A 23,155-nucleotide genomic window follows, 5' to 3' on the forward strand; every position below is an offset into this window, starting at 1 on the left:
AAGAAGCGACAGCAACCGATGCCGGATCAAGACTTTGGAACTCTGGCCGACTGTGGGACCGCCTGACGGCAGGATAACTCAAGTGTAATGACTGCAGCAGTGTAACACGATGAACATCCACTTCCACTTGGAGATGTGGGCCTATTAGTTGGACGTCTTCTTGAGCACTTCTGAAGACACTGGAAGGTCCAGTGGGACCAAAGGGTCTGAAACAGCAGTCATGTTCTGACACAGTGCTGACTGGCACATCAGCCATAGATGGCATCCATGCCTAGGACTGGCAGAGGTTCACATAAAGCCAGGGACCTGAAGACCACAAACTAACCATATCATAAGCCAGGGACCTGAATACCAGCAAAGTACAGCTGTGTACACTTACGATAAAAGTAGATGTGTTTGAGTGTATTCACTGTTACAGTCCTAACAACTGGGTTATCCGGCTCCCAGTAGCCCTCAGTCAGCCAGAATACCAAAGGTAAGTAAAAATGACGTTGGTTGCCGTCGGTTGTAAAGGACGTCAGGGCGTCCGATACAAAAAGAGGCAGCCGACGTCACTTCCTCACTCTTGCTAACTGTTAGAAGCCCCCAGAAAAAAGGCCAAGCCAAATGCCAATTTGGCAAATAATATCTAATTCAGCCTGTACCCTCAGGAAAAAAGAATAGAAGAGGACCAGAAGGTGGGAAGGAGGGGGGGGGAAACCAGGACTGCAACAGTGAATACACTCGAACATCTACATTTATGGTAAGTGTACACACAACTGTACTATGTTCATCGTGTTTCACTGTTGCAGTCCTAACAAATGGGCTGATTACCAAAACCCAGTGAAAAGGGAGGAGGAACCAACAGAATCAAGGGTTGGAAATAATTCCCTGCAACACAGCAGTAAGAAACCCTGCCCTGGCTCTGGAAAACAGAGGCAGATTATAATGTTTAGTGAAAGTGTGCACAGAAGACCAAGTGGCAGCTTCCAAAATATCTTTCGTAGGAACACCCCTTAAAAAGGCTGCAGAAGTGGAAGCTGCTCTAGCTGAGTGGGTCCTAACCCCTTGAGGAGGAACCTTGTCATATAAAGAATAACAAAAGTTGATGCAATGTGCAATTCACTTGGAAATGGTTTGCTTAGAAATAGCCTTGCCCTGCACTCCAGGGGAAAACCAACCAATAACTGAGCTGATTTCCGAAGGTCTTTAGTCCTGTCCAGGTAAAACCTGAGCGGTTTTTGCACATCAAGAGAATGCAGGATCCTTTCATTTTATTTCAAGGATTAGGAAAGAAGGTAAGAAGGTGTATGGACTGATTAAGAGTCAAGCTAGAAACCACCTTAGGCATAAAATAAAGGAGGGGTTGGTTCTCAAAGATACCCTGTCTGGATGGAAAATAATAAAAGGCTCCACAGCCATTAAAGCCTGCAGCTCCGAAACCCTCCTTGCTGAAGTTATAGCCAAGAGGAAAGCAGTCTTCCAAGAGAGAAAAGTACAGTTGTGTACACTTACCATAAATGTAGATGTTCGAGTGTATTCACTGTTGCAGTCATTACATTTGGGTTATCTGCCTGCAGGTAGCCCTTAGCCGGCCTGAATACCAGAGTCTTGGATTCCTGCATCGGATGCTGTCTCTTCTTCCATGATGTCAGGTCGTCAGGGGTATAAACCATGCAGCCAACGCCATTACATCAGTTTTTCTTGCCCCAGATGTCAGGTGCCCTCATAATGGGAAGCAATTATATGTTATGTTACACCTCCAACAAAAAGCAAATACACTAGAAAGCTCAAATACACCAAACAAGAAGGAAAGGTAGACCCAAGAGAAGTCAGGGGCTGGAGGGAGGGTAAACAGGACTGCAACTGTGAATACACTTGAACATCTAGATTTATGGTAAGTGTACACAGCTGTACTATGTTTTTCGTGTTTCACTGTTGCAGTCATTACATTTGGGTAGATTCCCAAAGCTAAGGAAGGGAGGGGGAAGTTAGAGAGCATTAGGGCCAGCTATTAAGTCCTGCAAAACTGCAGTGGCAAAACCAGCTATGGATTTAGAAAAAATAGGCATGTGGTAATGCTTGGTGAAGGTATGAACAGAGCTCCAGGTAGCAGCTTCTAGGATGTCCCTGGTAGGGACCCCTCTGAGAAAGGCTGAAGAGGTAGATGCAGCCCTAGTGGAATGTGATCTTATCCCCTGTGAGGTAGGTTTCTCCATGGTGCTTATAGCAGAAATGAATGAAATAAGCTATCCATTTAGAAATGGTTTGCTTTGAAATGGCCTTCCCCTCTGCCCCTGCAGCAAAGCCAACTAGCAGCTGTTCAGATTTTCTAAAATCTAAGTTGTCTGTGCACGTCCAAAGAGTACAGAATTTGTTCTCCTTTGTTTTGTGGATTAGGGAAAAAGGTAGGCAAATGAATGGACTGATTTAGGGCCACACTAGACACCACATTCGGCATAAAGGAGGATTTGTCCTGAGGGAAACCCTGTCTGCATGGAAGATAATGAAAGGGTCCACTGCCATGAGGGCTTGTAATTCAGACACTCTTCTTGCTGAAGTGATGGCTAGAAGGAAGGCTGTTTCCCAAGAAAGTAATTTCAACTCTGCAGTTCCAGCTGGCTCAAATGGAGGGAGAGTGAGCTTTTCCAATACAAAGTTAAGGTCCCAGACTGGAGTAGGGGCTCGCCTGGGGGGTCTTAAATTTTTAGCCCCTCTGAGGAATTGCTTTAACAGGGGGTGAGAGAAGAGGGGAGGTTCAGTATTATAATGTGCTGAAATTGCAGAGGCATGAATTTTAATTGAAGAGAAGGATAGGCCCTTGTGGAGCATTTCTGTTAAGTACTGAAGAATATGAGGAAAACTGGGCACTGTAGTGCCCATACCCTGGGTCTGGCTCCAGGAACAGTATCTTTTCCACCTTTCAGCATATGATTTTCTAGCACTAGGCCTCCTTGCCTCCAGAATGACATCTAGCACCTGATTACTGAGGGATGCTACTGGAGATCTCAAGGGATTAGCCAGGCTGCAAGGTTCAGGGTTTAAAGCTGAGGGTGCAGAATCTGGCCCTCCTACTGGGACAGCAGGGAAGGTGTCTGAGGTAGGTGCCATGGATCCAGCAGTATCATGCTGCGCAAGAGGAGGTACCAGTGATGGCGAGGCCAGTCTGGTGCAGTAAGAACTGTCCTTGGTTTGTCCTGTTTGATCTTTAGCAGAACCTTCGAGAGGAGGGGCAGAGGGGGAAAGGCATAAACCGAGAGGCTTTCCCAGGTAAAGGACAGGGCATCCACTTTCCAAGCTTGACTGTGGGGAGTCCTTGTGTAGAATTTGTCCAATTGGTAGTTCTGGGGGGAGGCAAACAGGCCTACTTTTGGAGTCCCCCATTTGTTCCTCAAGAGGTTGAATATTTTTGGTTCCAGTTTCCATTCGTGTGGGTCCATGAGATTTCTGCTTAGGTCGTCTGCCAGTGAATTTAGCTTGCCTGGCAGGGAATGAGCTTGTAGGTGCACTTGGTATCTCAAGGCTGCGTTCCACAGAACCATGGCTAGTCTGTAGAGAGAGTATGAGTGGGTTCCTCCCTGCTTGTTTATGTACCACATAACTGTGGTGTTGTCCGTCTTTACCAATAATTGTCCTGGAAGGATGTGGTCCTTGAAGGCTGTCAGGGAATTCTGTACAGCCAACATTTCCTTTTGGTTGATATGCAGGTGCATCTGACTCGGGTTCCATTTGCCCTGAAAACACCGCCCTGCCAAGTGAGCCCCCCATGCATAGTCTGATGCGTCTGTAATCAGGGTTTGGGCAGCAGGGGGTAGATTGAAAGGGAGCCCCTTGTTGAGGTGGCAGGCCTCTTCCCACCAAAGGAACTCTGTCTTTATACATGGAATGACAGGAATCATTGATTCCAGGTGCTGAGAATGTTGACACCATAGGCTTTTTAGATACCATTGTAGTTTCCTCATATGCAGTCTTGCATATGGAATTAGTAGAATGCAAGAGGCCATGAACCCCAGGGCTTGCAGGATTTTCCTTGCAAATAGCTGGGTCTTTGTGGCCAGTAGTTTGAAGTAGGCTGTCAAATAGACTTGTTTCACTGGCATGAGGTAAGCCATCTGGGAAGTTGTGTTCAAGCTTGCTCCAAGCAATACAATCTGTTGGCAGGGTACTAGATGAGATTTATTTTCGTTTATGGCGTACCCCAGCGGGGTCAGAAGTTTCTTTACAAATGCCAGATGTTTTAATAGCATGTCCTGGCTTTCTGCCTGAATCAGACAATCGTCCAGGTATGGGTATATTTGAATATTTCTCTGCCTGCAAAATGCAATGGCTGGAGCTAGACACTTTGTGAATACCCTGGGCGCAGTAGATAAGCCAAAGGGAAGTGCAGAGAACCGATAGTGCATGTAGCCTGCTCTGAAGCTTAGGTATTTCCTGCAAGATTCCCCTATTGGAATGTGCAGGTAAGCTTCCTTTAAGTATAAGGTTGCCAACCAGGCATCTTTGCGTAGCATAGGAAGCAGCTATTGTTAACATTTTGAATTTTGGGATTACCAAAAAGGTGTTTAGAATAGAGAGGGGCCCAGGATAGGATGCCAGGAGCTGTCTTTTTTGGGTACCAGGAAAAATCCTGAGTAAAAACCTTGTCCCCTTTCTTCTGCTGGGACAGGTTGAATAGCCCTGATACGTAGAAGAGAGGGAACCTGCTGTTGAGCCTCTGCCCACTGATTTAGGAGTAGGTCTGGCCAACCACTTGGGGTTGGTAAGGTGTGGAAGTGGAATCTGTATCCTTGGAAAACTATATTTAAAACCCATTCGTCCCGGGTAATGAGTTCCCAGTTTTTGGCATGCAGGGCAAGTTTTCCTCCTAAGGGAGCAGGCAGTTGAGCAGGGCTTGGAAGGTTTAAGGTTAAGTCATTGTGACATTTTTCCATAGTGGGGTGTCTTACTATTTCCAGCTTTGGAAGTGGGAGCCCCCCACTGCTTAGGCCTGTGTGTAGACTGAGACTGTAGCCTAGGTGGTCTGCTGTTCCTGGGTTTGGACTGAGAAGGCCTGGAAGAGACAGGAAAGGACCAATTCTTAGAAGGCAAATGCCTACTAAATCTGGGAGTCTGTACTTGCAGGAAATCTTCAACAGTTTGCCTAGATTTAGCTTTTTCCTCCATCTTTTTAAGGACTTATGCTTTGTTTCCAAACAGGCGGTCTTGGTTTAAGGGAGCATCCAGTAATTTAGCTTTAACATGATCTGGCAAATTTTGCTCCTTAAGCCAAGCATGCCTTCTAAGTACAGACCCAGTGATAGCAGCCCTGCAAGATGCTTCTAAAGAGTCAAAACCACACTGCAAAGTATGTTTACCAACTTGTTCAGCAGAATGCATTAAATCCTGTAATTCTTTATGTTCAGCACAGTCAGGAATCAACATCATTTTCTGTTTAAGTAGTCCCATAACATGCTGCTACTTTAACATATGAAACTGGCCATTTAAGGCAATAATGGCCAAAGTAGCAGAAGTGGATACTTTCTTACCCCATCTGTCCAAGGTGCTGGAATCTCTATCAGAGGGGGTAGGGTTTTTGGCAGCAGTAGCCTAAATACCTTTTGGTCCTTGGGAAACTGTCTCTGGATTCGCAGTAGGATTCTTGAATAGGAACTTGTGAGAGTCAGGTACTCTGTAATACCTGTCAGGTTTTCTGGGAGCTGGAGGTAAAGTGTCAGGGGCCAGGCTAGATTCCAAGAAGGCATCATCTACAATGTCCAGAACAGGAAGGATACCTAAAGGCCTGTGTTGAGGGAGGAGTAAGAATTCCCTAAGCCTCTTTTTGGAGTCAGAATAATCCCGGCTTTCCCAGCGGAAATGTTCCCTAAGAGCATGCAAGGTTTCACCAAAAGAAAAGTCTTCTGGAGGGGAAGAAGAGGGAATGGAATCATCTGCATCAGAATCCTCATAGGTAGACAAGGGCAAATCCTGGTAATCAGAAGAAAGAGAAATTTCAGAATCCTGATCAGAAGAATCAGAAGGAAAATCAGTTCTAGGTCTCTTAGAGGGGGTAGGCTGGCTTCCCCTGATTAAAGTAATAAGTCTTCAGCCATTCTGAGCATTTATTTTTTAGGCATATGGGTCTGACCATGCAGTTTGGACGTTGGTTTTCTAGGCGTGGGTCGATTTGAAATGGATATCTGTAAGCCTGAATACACCCTCAGAAGCCGGTGCCTGCACAGCGGCTCCAGACCATCCAAGGTAGAGACATCTGTAGGTTCCATAGTCAAAGAACCATCTTGTGGCATACTGGACTCTGAATGGGTCTCAGTAGAGGCCTGCGAATCTGAAGTAGCAGGTATCAGGGGCTGCGAAAGCACTTCACTGATTACCGGCGAATTGGCGACAAGCTTAATGGAAGCATCGTCGGCAGTTTTGGACCTATGCGGTCTGTCTCTGTCTTTATGTTTTTTCGGAATATTGGTAGTCAGATGGCTTACTGAAGCCATTTCTGGATAGTTAAACCGAGTACCAAAATAATTTGCTGCGAAAATAGACCAACGAGGAATAACTCAGGGGTTGAATAAGGCACAAAACCGACAGCGAGGGATGTCGTGGTCTGGGCCGAAGCAAGGAATGCAGTATGAAAGAAAATCTTTATGAGCTATTTGCTTTCCACAGGTAATATAATTGTTAACTTTTACTGACATCGGTCAAGAGCAAGAAAAAGGATCCCCAACGGGGTACATAGCTTTTTTCAAAGACTTCGGTTCTGAAACTCGCAAACGAAAATTTCAGGAGTCGGCCGACTGGCACATGCGAACTGCTTCTGCTTCGGGCACTGCGCAGCAAGAAAGACTGGGGTAATGGCGGCGGCTGCATGTTTTATACCCCCCGACAACCTGATGTTATGGAAGAAGAGACAGCATCCGACGCAGGAATCCAAGACTCTGGTACTCAGGCTGGCTGAGGGCTACCTGCAGGCAGATAACCCAGATGTAATGACTGCAACAGTGAAACATGAAGAACATCTTCAATTCTGCAGAGGCAGCTGGCTCTAAAGGAGGAAGAGTGAGTTTCTCTAGAACAAAATTAAGCTCCCATGCTGGAGTACGTGCCCTTCTGGGAGGTTTTAAGTTACAAGCACCTCTGAGAAACATTTTCATAAAGGGATGAGAGAAAATGGGTTGTTTAAGAGAACAATGAGCAGAAATGGTTGAAGTATGGAGCTTGACAGAAGAAAGGGAAAGACCACCTTGAAGCAATTCAGCCAGGTATTCCAAGATCAGAGGAAGGGTAGGCTGAGAAGAAGAGTCCCCTCTAGCCTGCATCCAATGAGAAAACCTTTCACATTTGCCAGCGTAGGACTTCCTAGTGCTGGGCCTCCTGGCCTCTCTCAGCACATCAACCACCTGCTGGGAAAGGGAAGAAGATAAGGAAGGAGTCAAACTATGAGCCATGCTGCCAAGTGAAGGGATTGCAGCTGAGGATGCAGAATAATTCTCCCTTCCTGAACCAGAAGATCTGGCTTCAGAGGAAGATGCCAAGGAGGGAATAGGGAGAAACTGTGAAGCAGCGGATACCAATGCTGTCTGGGCCAGTCCGGAGCTATGACAATAGTCCTTGGTCATTCGTCCCTGATCTTTAACACTCTGGGTAGAAGAGGAACAGGAGGGAAGGTGTAAACTGATAGCAATGTCCAAGGGAAGGACAGAGCAACCACTCTCCAAGCCCTGCTGTGATGCTGTCTGGTGCAAGAGAGAGACAGAAGGTGACTGACCGGGGAGGAGAAAACATCCACCTGAGGTGTGCTCCAGCGTTGAATGATGCTGTAGAAAACCGTCCTGTTCAGCTGCACTCGTGAGGATCTGGGGTTCGCCTGCTCAACTGGTCTGCCAAAACATTGAGCCTTCCTGGAAGGAACCGAGCTAGGAGATGCAGGTCCAGGGATGCTGCCATGGACCAAAGATTCATGCTTTGTCTGTACAGGGGATAAGAGTGAGCCCCTCCCTGCTTGTTGATGTATCACATGACTGTGGTATTGTCTGTTCTGACAAGTAAGGTTCCTGGAGAAAGAAGGTGCTTGAAGGCTAGTAAGGCTTGTTGAACTGCCATTAACTCTTTTAGATTTATGTGCAGGTGCATCTGCTGGGCGTTCCACCATCCCTGTATGCATCTGCCATCCAGGTATGCTCCCCAGGCATAGTCCGATGCGTCTGTAGTTACAACTTGAGTGGCAGGAGGTATCCAAAAGGGCATGTCCTTGTTTTGTAGACAGGCTGTTGCCCACCATAGAAACTCCATCTGCAGAGATGGAAGCAGAGGGATCATCATATCCAAGTCCTGTGTGTGTTGACACCAAATGTTCTTGAGGTACCATTGCATCTTCCTCATATGCAGTCTTGCATATGGAATCATGAGAATACAACATGACATGAATCCCAGAGCTTGCAGGTATTTCCTTGCAGGGAGCTGGGACAGGCTTGCCAAGTCCTTGAAGTAAACTGAAAGAGTTGTCTGCTTTTCCTGGGTGAGATATATCATCTGGGCAGCTGTATTCAGACTCACTCCCAGGAATGTTATCTCCTTGGATGGCACCATTTTCGATTTTTCCACATTGAGAGTGTAACCCAGGGAAGAGAGAAGGGTCTGTTCCTGAGAACTTGCTTGAATCAGACAGTCGTCCAAATATGGGTAAATCTGAATTTTCTTCCACTTGCAAAAAGCAATGACTGTGGCCAGGCACTATGTGAAGACTCTGGGAGCAGTAGATAAGCCAAAGGGCAGCGCAGAGAATTGGTAATGTTGCTTGCCCACTCTGAAATGAAGGTACTGCCTGCAACTTTCCCTGATAGGAATGTGAAGATAAGCCTCTTTGAGATCCAAGGTTACCAGCTAGGAATTCTTTTCTAGAAGTGGAAACAGCTGATGTAGAATGAGCATTTTGAACTTTGGAATTGCAAGAAAAGAGTTCAGAATGGAAAGATCCAGGATAGGACGCCAGGTGCCTTCTTTTTTTGGAATTAGGAAAAGTCTAGAATAAAGGCCCTGGCCTACCTGCTGAGCAGGGACTGATTCTATTGCTCCCTGACGAGACAGGGACAAAATTTGTTTTTCTACTTCTGCCCTTTGGTTTGGAGCAACGTCCGGGAATCCCTTGGGAGCTGAAAAGGTGCAGAAAGAAAACTTGTGCCCTAGGGACACCGTTCTGAGCACCCATTTGTTGTTTGTGACAGTGTCCCAGACATCTGCAAAAAGGACCAACCTTCTCCCTAAAGGACTCTCCCGGCAAGCAAGAACAGGCAGAACTTGTAAAAAGTCATTGAGAGTGTTTTGATTGAGATGCAGGCTTGGAGCTTCCCCCTTTAAAAGTGGAAGCCTGCCAATGCCTAGACCTTTGAGAGGTAGCCCCCTGCCCCCTAGAAGATTTGTAACCTCTAGTCCTGGAATGGGTCTGGCTGCTGGTATCAGGAAAGGTCCAACACTTGGAAGGGTAATTCCTGCTAAAGTGAGGGGGTTGAACTTGCAGAAAATCCTTAACAGTTTGCATGGACTTGGCCTTATCCTCCATCTTCTTCAGTACCTCCTCTGCTTTGCTGCCAAAAAGACTGTCTTTTATGCAAAGGTACATCCAAAAGCATAGCCTTGACAGGTTCAGGAAGAGGCTGTTCTCTGAGCCAAGCGTGCCTTCTAATAACAGATCCAGTATCCGTAGCCCTGCTGGAGGCCTCAAGGATGTCAAAACCACAAAGCAAAGATTGCTTATTGAGACAAACTAGGTACGAGGAACAGACTAAATCCAAACAAAGAGAGTCCAAGATGTCACGGAAGACTAAAACACAGACAATTTATTAAGAGTAAAGCGCTTTTCGTCGCTCAAAATGTGAGCAACTTCTTCAGACATTTCAAATTAATTAAATAACTGTTATATATACACTCACGTCACCACGCTTAATTACTAATCAACAATTTAAAACAACAGTGCAATATGATTTCTTTACAAAAACATACATTACAACTCGGAGCAGCCAGATTAAGTGTTTAGTATCACATCTAGATAATATATACTATCCAATACTAGATGTTACTAGTTAATTTTAACAATAATACTTTTAAACTGTATTTTATGTGTATGTTTTATTTTATTGTTGTATATTTTATTTCATCATATTTCTCAAATGAAGTATGTACTATGTGGTACTCTTATTCAAAGCTCTCTAAAATGACTCTATAAATAGTCATAAATTACCTGATTAAAATTGTGTACAACTATACATGACTAATATAAAGTCAAGATATTACTAAAATAGACAGATATACAAACATGTATTAATAAATATAATATATGTTAATCACTCTAGAATATTTGTATTAACATAAATATATTAATAAAATTAAAAATAAAAAATAAAAAATAAAAAACAAAGATCTAGAAAGTAATTATATTACCATTAATTTCATTTAGTGTTATTAATTTTGTTAAATTAATATTATCTATTTAAACTCCTTAATTTAAGTAAGCAACCAATATTGCAGTGGTCATTTAAGCCTGGATAAACAAAAGCATTTGTACGCCACTGCCAAATTAATTCTCGCTCCTCTAAAAGTAAGTTATATGGTCCACCTCTCAAGTTTGTCTGTATTTGGTCCAGAGCCATAAATTTAAAAGTGTGGCCCATATTACTTGAAACATGTTTAAATAGAGCATTTTCAACTTTTTTGTGTTGTATAGCATATGTATGTTCATAGACTCTTTCTTTGAGCTGTCTTTCAGTCTTTCCTATATAGAAAGCTGGACATAGTGTACACTGAGCTACATACACTATGAGTTTAGAATAACAGCTCAATTTATGTCTAATTTCATTTTTTCTGTTGTTAATAGTGGTAGATTCCCCACTACACATATATTTACACATGCTACAATTTTCACAGATTTTCATACCTTTCGTTCTAGAAAAGTTGTTGTTAATGTTATTACTTTCCAGAATATTTTTCAAATTGAAACCCCTTCTGTAAACTATTCTAGGGTATTCAACTAGTTTACTTGAAATGCTCCTATCTTGTTGAATTAATGACCAGTTTTTAAGTAACAGTTTTTTGATAATATCGCTGTCCATGTTATAAGTTGTTATAAAACTACATCTAAAGTCATTAATAGGTTCTATTCTTACTTCTTGATTGTCTATTACTTCTAGTGGACCCCCCAAGTTTTCTACATGGCCTGAAAATATACTATTATCAGCTTGTTGGTCAAGGATTGGAAGGATAATACCACAACTTCTCTTATATGTAACTTCCTGGATTATCTCTTCTAAAAAGTCGAAGGGATAACCTCTCTCATAAAAGAAACTCTTTAGAAGTTCACATTCGAGTTCAAAGTCTGCAATACGGGTGGTCATTCGAGCAGCCCGTATTAATTGCCCCTTTACTATAGCTTTCTTCTGAGAGATAGGATGAAGGCTACTATAATGCAAGTAAGAGTTGCAAAAAGTTTTCTTTCTATGTATTTTAGAAAAGAATAGGTTGTTAACTTCATCCTTGGCCAGGTTCACATCCAAATAGTCTATAGATTGTTTTTGAAAGTTGGATGTAAACTTGAAAAAGTCAGTGGTATTGTTCAAGAATTTTAACAACTCTTCTGCTTTTTCTTGATCTCCTTCAAATAAAATGAAGATGTCATCCAGGAAGCGAGTATAGTAATTGATAAAAGGCAACCATTCAGTGTTGTTTAGGATGTGTTGTTGTTCCCAGTATGCCATAACAGTATTTGCTAAACTGGCCCCCACAGGTGAACCCATGGCAACCCCACATTTTTGTAAATACAACTTGTTAAAAGTAAAAAAATTATTTGTCAAAATAATATCCAATAAGGTTGTTACCGTGAATATTTCATTTACTTCAGCCCCCTTCTTGATAAGAAATAAGTTGACCCACTCTATTGCTTCTAAATGGGGGATTGACGTATATAAGTCAATCACATCGATGGTCACGAAGTTCAAATCTTCTCTATATATAATATTGTCCAGATTCTTCAGAAAAGACCATGAGTCTTTGCATATTTGAACTTCAGTCGATAGATATTTTTTCAAAATACTGTCAACTAGTTTAGCTGAAGCATAGGTAATAGAGTCCCTTCCGTCTATTAGTGGTCTAAGTGGGGGATCTATGATATTTTTATGTATTTTTGGGGTTGCAAACATGATGGGAATCTTTGGCCAGTTAGTAGTAATATAATGGTAACTGTTTATATCAATGTATCCATCCATAAATAAATCACTGTAATAGCCCTTAATACGTCTATATGCGGTGTTTAGTTCATTTATAGAAACTTCTTTGTATGTATCATTAGCTAATAATTTTTCAACTCTATCAACATAATCAAAGTTGTCAAATAGAGTAAGTCCTCCACCTTTGTCTGGCTTAATAGCCCTGATATTGAGTGTTTTAAAGGTAGATAAAGCTGCATTTTCTTCCTTACTAAGGTTTCTACCTTTCTTGTTATTTTGATAAATTTTATTATGTGCACTGTCATTAATACTTCGTAAATCAAGTTCCATAATTTGTTCAAATGTGGACAAAGTTGGATGCAAAGTAGGGTTGTACTCACTAACTACTTTGAGTGACTGACTAATTGTTGGTGAATCCCCTAAAAGAATACTGAGGTTAAGTTTCCTTACAAACAGTTTGATGTCCTTAATACTTTGTGCTAAGTCCATGTATTTGCTAGGGCTATTAAGCCAGACAAAGGTGGAGGACTTACTCTATTTGACAACTTTGATTATGTTGATAGAGTTGAAAAATTATTAGCTAATGATACATACAAAGAAGTTTCTATAAATGAACTAAACACCGCATATAGACGTATTAAGGGCTATTACAGTGATTTATTTATGGATGGATACATTGATATAAACAGTTACCATTATATTACTACTAACTGGCCAAAGATTCCCATCATGTTTGCAACCCCAAAAATACATAAAAATATCATAGATCCCCCACTTAGACCACTAATAGACGGAAGGGACTCTATTACCTATGCTTCAGCTAAACTAGTTGACAGTATTTTGAAAAAATATCTATCGACTGAAGTTCAAATATGCAAAGACTCATGGTCTTTTCTGAAGAATCTGGACAATATTATATATAGAGAAGATTTGAACTTCGTGACCATCGATGTGATTGACTTATATACGTCAATCCCCCATTTAGAAGCAATAGAGTGGGTCAACTTATTTCTTATCAAGAAGGGGGCTGAAGTAAATGAAATATTCACGGTAACAACCTTATTGGATATTATTTTGACAAATAATTTTTTTACTTTTAACAACAAGTTGTATTTACAAAAATGTGGGGTTGCCATGGGTTCACCTGTGGGGGCCAGTTTAGCAAATACTGTTATGGCATACTGGGAACAACAACACATCCTAAACAACACTGAATGGTTGCCTTTTATCAATTACTATACTCGCTTCCTGGATGACATCTTCATTTTATTTGAAGGAGATCAAGAAAAAGCAGAAGAGTTGTTAAAATTCTTGAACAATACCACTGACTTTTTCAAGTTTACATCCAACTTTCAAAAACAATCTATAGACTATTTGGATGTGAACCTGGCCAAGGATGAAGTTAACAACCTATTCTTTTCTAAAATACATAGAAAGAAAACTTTTTGCAACTCTTACTTGCATTATAGTAGCCTTCATCCTATCTCTCAGAAGAAAGCTATAGTAAAGGGGCAATTAATACGGGCTGCTCGAATGACCACCAGTGCAGACTTTGAACTCGAATGTGAACTTCTAAAGAGTTTCTTTATGAGAGAGGTTATCCCTTCGACTTTTAGAAGAGATAATCCAGGAAGTTACATATAAGAGAAGTTGTGGTATTATCCTTCCAATCCTTGACCAACAAGCTGATAATAGTATATTTTCAGGCCATGTAGAAAACTTGGGGTCCACTAGAAGTAATAGACAATCAAGAAGTAAGAATAGAACCTATTAATGACTTTAGATGTAGTTTTATAACAACTTATAACATGGACAGCGATATTATCAAAAAACTGTTACTTAAAAACTGGTCATTAATTCAACAAGATAGGAGCATTTCAAGTAAACTAGTTGAATACCCTAGAATAGTTTACAGAAGGGGTTTCAATTTGAAAAATATTCTGGAAAGTAATAACATTAACAACAACTTTTCTAGAACGAAGGTATGAAAATCTGTGAAAATTGTAGCATGTGTAATGTGTAGTGGGAATCTACCACTATTAACAACAGAAAAAATGAAATTAGACATAAATTGAGCTGTTATTCTAAACTCATAGTGTATGTAGCTCAGTGTACACTATGTCCAGCTTTCTATATAGGAAAGACTGAAAGACAGCTCAAAGAAAGAGTCTATGAACATACATATGCTATACAACACAAAAAAGTTGAAAATGCTCTATTTAAACATGTTTCAAGTAATATGGGCCACACTTTTAAATTTATGGCTCTGGACCAAATACAGACAAACTTGAGAGGTGGACCATATAACTTACTTTTAGAGGAGCGAGAATTAATTTGGCAGTGGCGTACAAATGCTTTTGTTTATCCAGGCTTAAATGACCACTGCAATATTGGTTGCTTACTTAAATTAAGGAGTTTAAATAGATAATATTAATTTAACAAAATTAATAACACTAAATGAAATTAATGGTAATATAATTACTTTCTAGATCTTTGTTTTTTATTTTTTATTTTTAATTTTATTAATATATTTATGTTAATACAAATATTCTAGAGTGATTAACATATATTATATTTATTAATACATGTTTGTATATCTGTCTATTTTAGTAATATCTTGACTTTATATTAGTCATGTATAGTTGTACACAATTTTAATCAGGTAATTTATGACTATTTATAGAGTCATTTTAGAGAGCTTTGAATAAGAGTACCACATAGTACATACTTCATTTGAGAAATATGATGAAATAAAATATACAACAATAAAATAAAACATACACATAAAATACAGTTTAAAAGTATTATTGTTAAAATTAACTAGTAACATCTAGTATTGGATAGTATATATTATCTAGATGTGATACTAAACACTTAATCTGGCTGCTCCGAGTTGTAATGTATGTTTTTGTAAAGAAATCATATTGCACTGTTGTTTTAAATTGTTGATTAGTAATTAAGCGTGGTGACGTGAGTGTATATATAACAGTTATTTAATTAATTTGAAATGTCTGAAGAAGTTGCTCACATTTTGAGCGACGAAAAGCGCTTTACTCTTAATAAATTGTCTGTGTTTTAGTCTTCCGTGACATCTTGGACTCTCTTTGTTTGGATAAAGATTGCTTATTGACCAGACTGGCTAAATTCAGTAAATCCTGCATGTCTTTACTCTCTGTCAAAAGAGGTACACTTGCTATCCTAGACGTAATAGCCTCCAAGGTGTGCTGCTGGTACTTCAGCATATGAAAAAGACAACTGGTAGCCCTAATAACTAGGGTGGCAGAGGTATAAATCTTCTTGCCCCACCTATCTAGGTTCCGAGACTCCCTATCAGAGGGAACAGGATTCCTGGTAACAGTGGCCTTAACTCCTTTGGGGCCCTGAGAAATAACCTCTGGATCAGCCAACAAATTCCTGAAAAGAAACAGATGAGAATCAGGGACTCTGTAGTACCTGTCAGGTTTCCTGGGAGCAGGAGGAGCCAAATTTGGAGACAAGGAATTTTCCAGAAAAAAAATCAACAACTTCCAACACGGGGAATAGCAAGAGGCCTATGCTGAGGTAAATCCAGAATTCCCTAATCCTTTTCTTGGATTGAGGATAATCCTGACTTTCCCATTTAAAATGTTCTCTGAGGGTATTTAAAGTATCACCAAAAGAGAAATCCTCTGGAGGAGAAGCCGAAGGGATGGACTCCTCTGCATCCGAATCCTCAAAAGCAGAAAAAGCCTGAGAAAATTCCTCTTCATCAGCAGAATTGCTGGAAGAATCAGAACCTGAGCAGGACAAAGGGGAAACATCCCTACTCCTTTTAGGAGGAGGAGGAGGCTGAGAACCCCTAATAAGAGTCAACAAATCATTAGCCATTTTAACCATTTGGGATTGAGGGGAATGAGAAGAAGCTGGAGCCTGCCTTTTCACAGGCTTACGAATGGAAGATTTACCTGCAAGCCTGAAGGATTTGGGAGACCTGGCAACCGCCGAAGCTGCAGCAGGGGTTGAAGGAAGAAGTTTGCTGTCAGAATGCAAAATGGAGGCCTCGGACACCGGAGTCAGCTTAGCGGCTCTGGCTCCAGCAGAAGAGGCAACCGGCGACAGGTCGGAAGGCAAAACGGAGGCTGAAGGCCTAAGGGACTCAGACTCAATCAAGGCCTGCGGTTGTATATCAGCGGACTGCAGGGACTGCAAAGGCGTCTCACTGGCTACCGCCTGACTGACGACCAACTTAACCTCATCCGAGGACTTAGCTTTCTGAGGCCTGTCGCGGTCCTTATCCTTATGTTTCTTCAGAACATCTGAAGCCTGAAGACCGGCGGACGCCATACCAATGAACTTAGGCCAAACTCCAAAATGCCTAGCCAAAATCTTAGCCTGACGACGGATTAAAGGAGGCACAGAGATCACACTTGGGAATGTTGTGGTCAAGGCCTAAACAAACAATGCAATAGGAATGAAAATCTCTATGAGGAATCTGCTTTCCACAGGTAAGGCAATTATTAACTTTTTCTGACATTCGTTAAGGCAAGAAAAGAGGATCCCCAACGGGGTACTTAGCTGTAGTAGACTTCAACTCTTGTAGTCGGAAACCAACAAAGGTAAACTGCCGACCGGCACTCGTGCATGAAAAGCTTTTGCTTCAGGCTCCGCGGCAAGGAAGACTGAGGAAGTGACGTTGGCTGCCTTCTTTTGTATCGGACGCACTGACATCCTTTACAGCTGATGGCAACTGATATCATTTTTACTTACCTTTGGTATTCTGGCCGACTAAGGGCTATCGGGAGCCAGATAACCCATTTGTTAGGCCTGCAACAGTTAAACACGATAAACATCTAACCATATCATTCTTGGCCAAGAAAGGGTAGTAAGAATGAGTTTGGTATTTCTTTCTTTAGCTTGCAATAGAATGTGTAATCAGTATGAATGTCAGGAAAATGTACACAAACTTCTTGTGCCATATGATGGAGAACTGTATCATTACCAGCTCATCCTTTTCCTGTAACATGGACAAGGGAAGCCATAAGTCACTTTCTAGAGTGCCCCACTTCTGAAACACACAAATCAGACAAAGCCTCTGAATCCACAACTTGGAGATGTTCAGATACTGCTAGACTGTAACCTCCGTTGTGATGAGAACCAGTAAGACAATGATATTTTTGTTTAAGGCTTGTTACCAGGCACTTATTAACTTCCTGTACTGTGGATATGACAGTGTGGAACCTTGCTGTTCAAACACCATAAAATTTAGTTGCCTGTCTCTGACCAAATAAAAATGGGTCCTGGAAGAAGCGTTGTCTAGGTCAAGAAAATTATTCAAAGCTGCAATTCTAGCCATTTGACAACCATAAGGGCATTTGTGGATATACAGTACGTGCTTGATGCAGAACTTTTTACTTAACTTGTAGGATCGAGAAATGAACAATATAATTAGAACAAAAGAACTACAACTCATGATTTTGTACAAAGGCCCCAAAACAGGTACAGATTTTAATTATTGCTCTTATAAACTTAAAAAGTAGCAGGAAAGGTGCATTTTCTGAAGGGCATGAAGTCTGAAATTCAAACGTTTGCGATTATTTAGTGACTTTAATCCTCAATTATTTGCCCAAAAGGCAGAGATTTTATGGAGAACTAACCAAGAATATGAGGCAAAAATCTGGACATTCTGCAAAAGTCTGAACAGTTGAGAGGTATGCTTGCCCCCCGCCACATACAAAAATGCTTTTCTTTTTGTTGTGCTAATACTGACCACAGTTCATACTCCAGTGATTAAGGTTTTGTTACTGCTACTTGGTGACTTCAGAAAACTGTCAGACTTTCATTGGGACACCATGGAAAGTTGCTGCCTTTATGTTTAAAAATATATTGTTTTATAAAACTGATGAATTCTGATAGTTAAACTTATCAAAAATAAATCTGAATAAAATTTTGTTACTACTTTGGCACAAAAGTTATTGTCTGGAAACGTACCTCTCCTTTCTTTCTCCCTCCTTGTCGGAAGACTCAGAGTCTTCTGTGTCAGAAGTGTTAAGAAAATTAAAGCTCTCCAGTGCATTCTCAACTGTTAGGCTGATACTAGAAGCCCGACTTCTGCTAACTCCTTGCCTCTGCTGTAAATAAGAAATGGAGGGAAAAGCAGTTATTAAACTAAAATGCATGTACACAGAAAACAAATACAATCAAAAAATATAACTTCAAAACCAAGACTCTGTTCTTTCTGTAACTAATCTACATCAAATACTCAAGCTTTCTTTGCATAAGTTAATCATACAGTCCTTACAGCAGAAGTGTGCAATTCAAAATATGCCCCCTGATATGCTTACCCTTACCATTTAGATGCTGAATGCACGTATCAGTAGTTCTCTGAGAAGCTGGTACAGACCTAGGTGGGAATATCAAAAGTGTAATTCTGTAAGTAAACTTACTCTAACAGAAGATGTTCAAAAAGATCACTGCTGCAGTAGCTTAATGCTAAATAGGACATATCCTGATAAGAATCTGATGTCCGGCCAGTATACAAAAGCTTTGGGGCACCTTTTACATGCACCATATATCCAGCACATTATGGGGGTATGCTGGTATTAAAGCAAACATATGGGTGCCAAAATTCAGAGCCTTTTTGCCTCTCACCAAGGAAGGCTGTAATACATAACCAACAGGACCAAGGACTGCTTCTGGATATTTATGTGCTAGGAGAAAGAGGAATCAGGGGAACCTGATCCTGGCCATGAGATAGGGGAATAAGGAATAAAACCCAGTAAGGAGCCATTAAAAAATATTTAATTAATTAAAATGATACAAAAGGGGGGGTTTACAGTACTGCAACAGTGACTGATTCAAAAATGTACTATTACAGGTTCATAGGTAGGTACTAGGCTATCGGCCCAAGGGCCTAAGTAAGCCTAGCCAACAAGGTTCCCTGGCTTACACCACCCAAGAAAGTTATTTTCCTGTGCCCTTGTCGAGCAGAGCCACAGAAGTGATCCTCGGGGTGTATTTTCTATTTCCCATCCACTCATCAAGATTTTTCTTGAAGAGTGCTAATGAGGAACTTTGCTTGACATATATGGGTAGCTTGTTCCAGAGTATGGGAAGTCTCTGGGACAGGAATTTATCCCTCCAGCATGTCCTGTTTATTGTGGTGACAAGGTTTAGGTCCCTAGAGCGTGTGGCTCGGAGGGATTGGGATTTCTTTACGTGTAGCATGTCCAACAGCTCTGGGTTTGACATAGCTTTATATGTTAGGCAGAGATCACCTCGGAGTAGGCGATATGCTACAGAGTAAAGCTGCAGTTTTTTGAGGCAGTGTAGGGCATCTGTTTGAGGCCAGTAATCCTCTTTGTGAGGTACTTCTGTGGCCTTTCCAGCTGCTGCTGATGTCTTGTGAGGTACATTCCAAAAGGGGCATTGTACTCTATAATGGGTCTAATGAGTGTCGAGTAGAGGGGAACAGTGACCTCTTTTTTCCTGGATGAGAACCCTTTTGTGATGAGGTGTGCCACGTAGAAGGATTTCCGGACTACTGTGGCAATGTGATTATCAAAGAAGAGATTACTGTCCACCTGGGTCCCAAGGTCTCTTATCACACATCTGGCATTAAGTAGACTGATGCCTATGTGGTAGTTCATGGGTACAGAGTTTTTACCAAAGGGGATGACAATTCACTTTTTGCCATTGAGCTTGAGGCCATGACTCTGACACCAGGCATCTGTCTCACTCAGGCCCTTCTGTAGGATGTCCACATCATTTGGGGACTAGACTATGGCTCCTAGTTTGCAGTTATCTGCGAACTTCGTTAGCCAAAGGCCTTCTGTGTTAGCCTGTACTTCAGAGAAGTAGATACCAAACAGGAGAGGTCCCAGGACTGAACCCTGTGGTAGTCCACTTGTCACTGGTTTGAAGTCAGATTTGGAGTCTGCAACTTTTACAGTGTGGGTTCTGTCAGTGAGCCAACTGGCAACCCATCTTGTGATGTAGGGATTTATACCTAGTTTAGTGAGTTTAGCTATATTTCCAGAATGGGGGATGGTGTTGAAAACCTTGGTGAGGTCAAGATAGGCTGTGTGACCCATCTTACCCTTGTCTACAGCTTTGGTGACTGACTCAAAGAAGTCGATGAGGTTCAGGAGGCATGATCTCCCTTTCACAAACCCAAACTGGGTGGGGTACAGAGTTTGGAGATTACCATTGTCTTTGTTTATGAGTTCCATGATGATACATTCCATGGCCTTACAGACCAGGCTCGTCAGGCTAATAGGGAGATAGATCCCGGGATCAGTGGTGGCTCCCCCTTTGTGGAGTCGGATAACTGTTGCTGTGCACCATTCAGTGGGCACAACGCCTGACGTGAGGCTATGACTGAACAAGGTGCTTAGGTGGGGAGCCAGTTCATTCTGAAGTTCATGTAAAATGCAGCCTGGGATGTTGTCCGGTCCCACGGATGCTGTGTTTTTGGCTTTAGAGAGTGCAGCGTTTACCTGCGCAGTTGTGATTACAGGGACTCTGTATTCTTCCTGTATAGATATGGGCCTGTTAGGGGGTGAAGTTAGCACTGAACCTATCTGCCAGGATGTTGGCAATATCAGTTGGTTCTGTAATTTTCGTGCCGTTGTGCTGTAACTAAGAGCAGATCTGGGTGTTGCCATTGAGATTCTTACTTACACAACTGTACTATGTTTATCATTAGATCACTGTTGCAGTAGCATATGGGTATATGAGACGACTGTCAAAGCCTTGATAGCCAGGGAGGAATAGGAAGGATCACAGTCCAGAAGCCCCAGCAGAATAAACCTTGCAAATCCTGCTTATGCCCTGGAGAATTAATCCATCTTTGTAATGTTTAGTAAATGTGTGTGCAGACGACCGAGTTGCTGCCTACTGAAGAGGTCCAGAATCCACCCTTTCCAAAATGCCTCAGAAGTAATCAAAGTTCTGGCAGAGTGAGTTTTGATCTTCCGAGGGAGGGAGGGACTCTCCATGGTGGGAATAACAAAACTGGATATCATGAGATGACCATTTTGAAATTGTCCGTTTTGACAGTGGTTGTCCTTTTTCCATCAGAAAATGAAGAGCGGATCAGAAGCTCTAAAGTCCTTTGCCCTTCCACTGAAGTATCTGAGTTGTCTGTTGACATCAGAATATGTAGGATTCTCTCTCCTCTGTTTTTTATGGTTCACAAAAGAATACAGGGAGATTTTATTTTTATTTTATTTGTCTTTGTTTACTGGGAAAGCTTGACTGGGTAATACCCATTTCAGTGGAGGCCCAGGGGAAAAAAGCTCCATTTGCTTACATTGCATTATATAAGTTCCAATTAAACACAGTGTAGTTGCATTTCTCTTTCTATTTATACACATACAGTAGTTACATTTACACATTCTAAGATTATATAGAAGTACTACTTACTCAAGAGAAAGCTCATGAACAACTTGGTGGATTGCACAGGCAGTGGTTACGTATAGAAATTGTTTTGTCATTTCAGTGAGAGGTTGAGAGTATTCTGTTTAAGCAGAGTATTTGAAGAGTATCATACATTGAGCACAAAGTTTTAACCTGGTGATGAGGACTGGTTAAGATGTTGTTTAAGCAATGGCTTAAAACTACCGAGTTTGTCAGAGAGTTTTTTTTGTGTGGGGATACTATTCCAGAGTTTAGCGATGTAATGGGAGTAGAGTGCATCTCCTGCAACATTATTTGACTTACTTGTGAGTAGTAAGAATTGGTTACTAGAAACGGAGGCCCTTGCTGGACAGTAGGGAGTAGTAAGTTTTGTAGTGAAGGGCATTTTTTTCTAGATGATGAATGCGTTTGTGTGCTGTGGTTAGTTGTGAATATGTTAGGTAGTTGTGTAGTTCAAGCCAGTTTAATTGCTTTAAGCTATGACAATGGTGGATGAATGTGAATGAAAGTGAATGGTGGAGATGAGCAGGACTGATTTAAAGTGAATTCAGAGACCATCTTATGCATGAAGGAAGGGTTATTCCTTAATGTTATCCAATCCCTTTGAAATATGTGAAAGGGCTGAAATACCCTTACGACTTGTAACTCAGATGCCTGTCTGAAGTCAGAGAGTCAGTAAAACAGTCTTCCATGTCAAGAACCTCAAATCAGCTTGATGAACTGGTTTAAAAGGCAGGGGAGTCAGTTTGTCCAAGACAAAGTTGAGTTCCCAAGGAGGAGCCACCTTTTTTCAAGGTGGAAGAATTTGCCTGAAACAAGGAAATTGGGGGGATCTAAAGACAGACAAGCAAAAATGGGTGAAAGATAAACCTTAAATGGTGAGCAAGAAAAGCCTTATTTGGTTAATTTAAACAGGTACTGGAGAATAATTGTGGTCTCTGTTACATATGGGTCCTGGGTCTTCTTAAGGCACTAACTAGAAAATCTCTTCCATTTGCATAAATAGAATTTTCTACTCACAGGTTTTCTTGCCTTCCTTAACACCTGCATCACATGCTCTGAGAAAGGGTGCCTAAGTGTGAACAAAATGCCATCATCCAAGCAGATGGATGTGAATTTTGCAGGTTGGGTAGATCAGTAATCCCTTGTCCAGTGTGAATAGATACATTCTGTGGGAAATCTGTGGTAACTGTCCTTGGCTATTTTCATAAGAAAGGGGAACCACTATTTTCTGAGGCAAAAGGGAGTTACCAATTTGATTACTGGAAAATCCTTTTAGATCCTTAAAAGAACTCTGGTTATCAAAGGAAAGGGGAGAATGCATAAAGGTACATGCCCATCCATGGGATGAAAAAGGCATCTGTCATCCAGGCCTTTTTGCAAGGTGTCCTGGAGCTGAAATTCTTTGTGTATCTTGTTGTGAACTTAGGCAAACAGATCTACTAGGGATGATCCCAACAGAAAGATAATCTTCTGGAAGACTTCTGGGTGTATGCAACATCCACTCTACTGTATTTTCGGTATTTTCCTAGATCTGCTCAATGTGTCTGCCACTGTGTTCTACTATGATGCGATGT

The 23,155-nt window shown here is 41.4% G+C and overlaps 1 protein-coding gene across 11 annotated transcripts in view; it reads right to left on the reverse strand.

Moving 5' to 3' along the window:
* RIPOR1 (RHO family interacting cell polarization regulator 1) overlaps positions 1 to 23,155 on the reverse strand; it is a 2,621,322-nt gene that overhangs the window by 522,936 nt on the left and 2,075,231 nt on the right. For all 11 annotated transcript variants that reach the window (XM_044058659.1, XM_044058658.1, XM_044058663.1 and 8 more), the window contains one exon: positions 18,150 to 18,289. In XM_044058659.1, the coding sequence (XP_043914594.1) occupies positions 18,150 to 18,289 (140 nt within the window). The remainder of the gene's footprint in view (positions 1 to 18,149; positions 18,290 to 23,155) is intronic.

The sequence above is a fragment of the Protopterus annectens genome, chromosome 16.part0 (assembly GCF_019279795.1).
Source record: "Protopterus annectens isolate FY-2018-M chromosome 16.part0, PAN1.0, whole genome shotgun sequence".
In the NCBI taxonomy this organism is placed as follows: Eukaryota; Metazoa; Chordata; order Ceratodontiformes; family Protopteridae; genus Protopterus; species Protopterus annectens.